The sequence below is a fragment of the Bombus impatiens genome, unplaced genomic scaffold (genome assembly GCF_000188095.3).
Source record: "Bombus impatiens unplaced genomic scaffold, BIMP_2.2 scf_0377, whole genome shotgun sequence".
In the NCBI taxonomy this organism is placed as follows: Eukaryota; Metazoa; Arthropoda; class Insecta; order Hymenoptera; family Apidae; genus Bombus; species Bombus impatiens.
Window position 1 is genome coordinate 1,359,050 of NT_176796.1, and position 3,216 is coordinate 1,362,265.

The window sequence follows — 3,216 nt, forward strand, 5'->3', positions numbered from 1 at the left end:
GCGAGCTCGCACGCCATTGGTCCGCTTGAGTTCATAACGGTCGGCCTAATAAAGGCAGAGCTGTAAAGAAAACGGAATATTTCTCTCTCACATCTGTTGGAGTGCATTTGTGATACTTACCCCAAGTTCAACGTAAAACATGTCTGGCCGCGGCAAAGGTGGAAAAGCCAAGGGAAAGGCAAAGTCTCGTTCGAACAGAGCTGGCCTGCAATTCCCTGTTGGTCGTATTCATAGGCTTCTTCGTAAAGGAAATTACGCCGAGCGCGTCGGTGCTGGGGCACCTGTATACTTGGCGGCCGTTATGGAATACTTGGCGGCTGAAGTACTAGAATTGGCGGGAAATGCCGCTCGTGATAACAAGAAGACGAGAATTATTCCACGGCATCTTCAGCTCGCCATCCGTAATGATGAAGAATTGAATAAATTGCTTTCTGGTGTTACCATCGCTCAAGGTGGTGTCTTACCGAATATCCAAGCAGTCCTGTTGCCTAAGAAGACTGAAAAGAAGGCTTAATGATATACACGTCATTATAAATGGTCCTTTTTAGGGCCACAAAATATTTCATTACGAAGGAATTCTTTTGTGTTCATAATTCAATAGAATGCGTCTAATGTTTAATATTTTTTTCATCTTACCATGAAGCAATCAGTAAAAGTACATAATTTAGAAGAAACTTTTTACCATAAATTTTGCTACACATATTGTGAGTGAAACAGCTGAAGAAATTCTCTTGTTATGTAAAATGTGTTCGAAAATTATGTTCAAGCGGGCACGAGGTGATCCATTATAAAATGATATAAAAAGAAATATTTTTTCATATGACAATTCGTTCACGAAGAAGTCAACTTTGAAAGCTTGTCATATGTAGTTGAACTTGGCTAACTATCGATCGGATATAGCTAAACAATCAATAAGAGGTTATTCTACATATAAAAATGAGTCACAAATTACAAACAATTTTTTTGTCTAAGAACATTTTCAAGAAACTGAATGGCATACTTTATAATACCCTTAACTTTTTTTTATTTTTCTTTTTTTTTGGTAGACTATTTACAATCAATTCTCATTGAGAATCATAAGTAAATTCTTTTGACGTGATACTGTAACTTGGATTATAAGAGTTTATAGTATGTTTGATTCTAGTTAAATCTAATGTACCCTTAAGGCTGAAGTCGCAAATCATACCATTTTATTTTTCTAAGACTAATAGTACAATTACAGGAAATCAATTACAGGAAATTTAACCCTTAGAGTGCTATGGATGCTTATATGCGTCTGGCGAAAGCTATTAGCGAAAGGGCTAAGGACACATATATGCGTTTTCTGTAAGTGCCTGGCATGCACTAAGGACGCACATATGCGTTTGCCAATTTTTCTGAACACCTATGTAGAAGTAATACTATTACGTTTGTGTGAGATAAATATAAATGCATTCCTTATACGTAATGCATATATTTTATATCAAAAATCTACTGCTTCGAAACAAAAATTTAGTGAATTTCATTTATCGTTGATAAGAGACATTTTACGAAAATATTTCCAAGGTAGAAGCATGGTAGGAGGAGGAAAGAGAACGTCTGAGGATTTACCATTTCGTCTAATTGATAGGCATTTTCCATTAAAATGCCCTAATCGTGTCGGCACAACACAATTATCAAGAAGAAAATGTGTTGTTTGTGTGAAAAATAAGAGAAGGAGCGACACGCGATACGAATGCAGAAAATGCGATGTCGGATAATTGTTTCGTAATTGTTTGTATCGATAACTGTTCTGAAATTTTTCACACACAACTGAAACTTGTGTTATATTTACTAAATTTAGTTTTCTAGTTTATTGTTTTCTAGTTTATTACCCAAATTCTAGTTTATTGCAAATTTCAATGTTTATAATAAATAATTAATACTAAAAAATAAAGCTCTTGAATCATTTAATCTCGTGCAAAAGAATTACTATAACTTATTACGATTTGCGCTTTGAATAGTCAATCAACAGGGTTCAGTCTAGCGAAAAAGTATTCCGTCCACAGCGATCGTCAGGGCTGGTGTAACATCAGTCTCATCTCAACCATGAGATAGCGACCCCGAGCTTTGGACTCCTTTGGACACATCACCACCTTATCGTCATAGCCTACACAGAAGGCTATGGCACACCTTAGTCTACATCATAGATAAAGGCTTCGACTCCTGGCCTCCGACGCATCATCGGCTACACAGAAGCTATGACACACCTTAGTCCACATCATAGATAACACATCGACCCCCGACCTTCGGATACTTCTCCACACCATAACCTACACCTAGCTCCTCAACATCCTAAAACCAAAACGTATATAAACCGAGACTTCACCCAGCTCGGGCAGTTCTTGTTCCTCTTCTAGTTGCTGTACTCATACAACCCCTATTCTCCGGTTCGGTGTTATTTTGTAAGTGTTAACATTTATAATAAAGTTTTATAAAGGAAAATTAGTAGTTGGGTTACGACTCAGCCTTCTTACTACCACCCAAGTACCAACTTACGTGACACTGGACCGCATAGGCCGCGAGTATTCAGCATTCTAAGGGACACTGTAAACCTTTTCCTGTCTCCTTATAATACTTTAAAAGATTTCACTTTTCTTATTACGTTCGTATTTAAAAAATACGATTCTAAAGCATCTTCAGTTCAAGAACCGTTCGTGCTATCATTCGATAATCTAGTTTACTACATCGTTACCTATATGTTGGGTACATTCTCTATTTCATACTGTATATTTTAAAGCATGTCTTTGGCGTTTCTAGAAATTGTAAATTACGTCGAGAAAGGTAAAGAAAACAGCTTGAGATACAGTATATCATCTGAAAGTGAAGCTTAGGAACAGAAAATCGTAAAATCAGTCAATAATAAACTATGCACGAGAAGTATTCCAATTAGGAGATATTTATAGAATCTTAAGAAGGAACGGTAGTTAAAGTTGTGCGAAGCGAGATATAACTTTGTTTTCTGCAATTGTTAATAGAGCAAGCCTGCAAAAAATTCGTTGAAAATTAAACCTAACTGTTTTTTTTATTTTTTATTTTTTTTTTTTATTTATTTGTTGAAATTACAATCAATTCTCGCGTTGAGAATTTTCAGTAATTTTTCTGGCGTGGCGCAGTGACATGGCTGTTTATTTACAATAAGTTAATACTTATTATAGATAGGTATAATTTATAAGTATTATAAGTAAGTGCATAATT

General features: G+C 35.8%; 1 protein-coding gene across 1 annotated transcript; it reads left to right on the plus strand.

The window, feature by feature from the left end:
* The first annotated feature begins 61 nt into the window (after positions 1-61).
* LOC100744419 (histone H2A-like) lies at positions 62-560 on the plus strand. Its single transcript, XM_003489804.4, has one exon. The coding sequence runs from the start codon at positions 140-142 to the stop codon at positions 512-514; it is 375 nt and encodes a 124-aa protein (XP_003489852.1). The 5' UTR covers positions 62-139; the 3' UTR covers positions 515-560.
* The last annotated feature ends 2,656 nt before the right edge of the window (positions 561-3,216 follow it).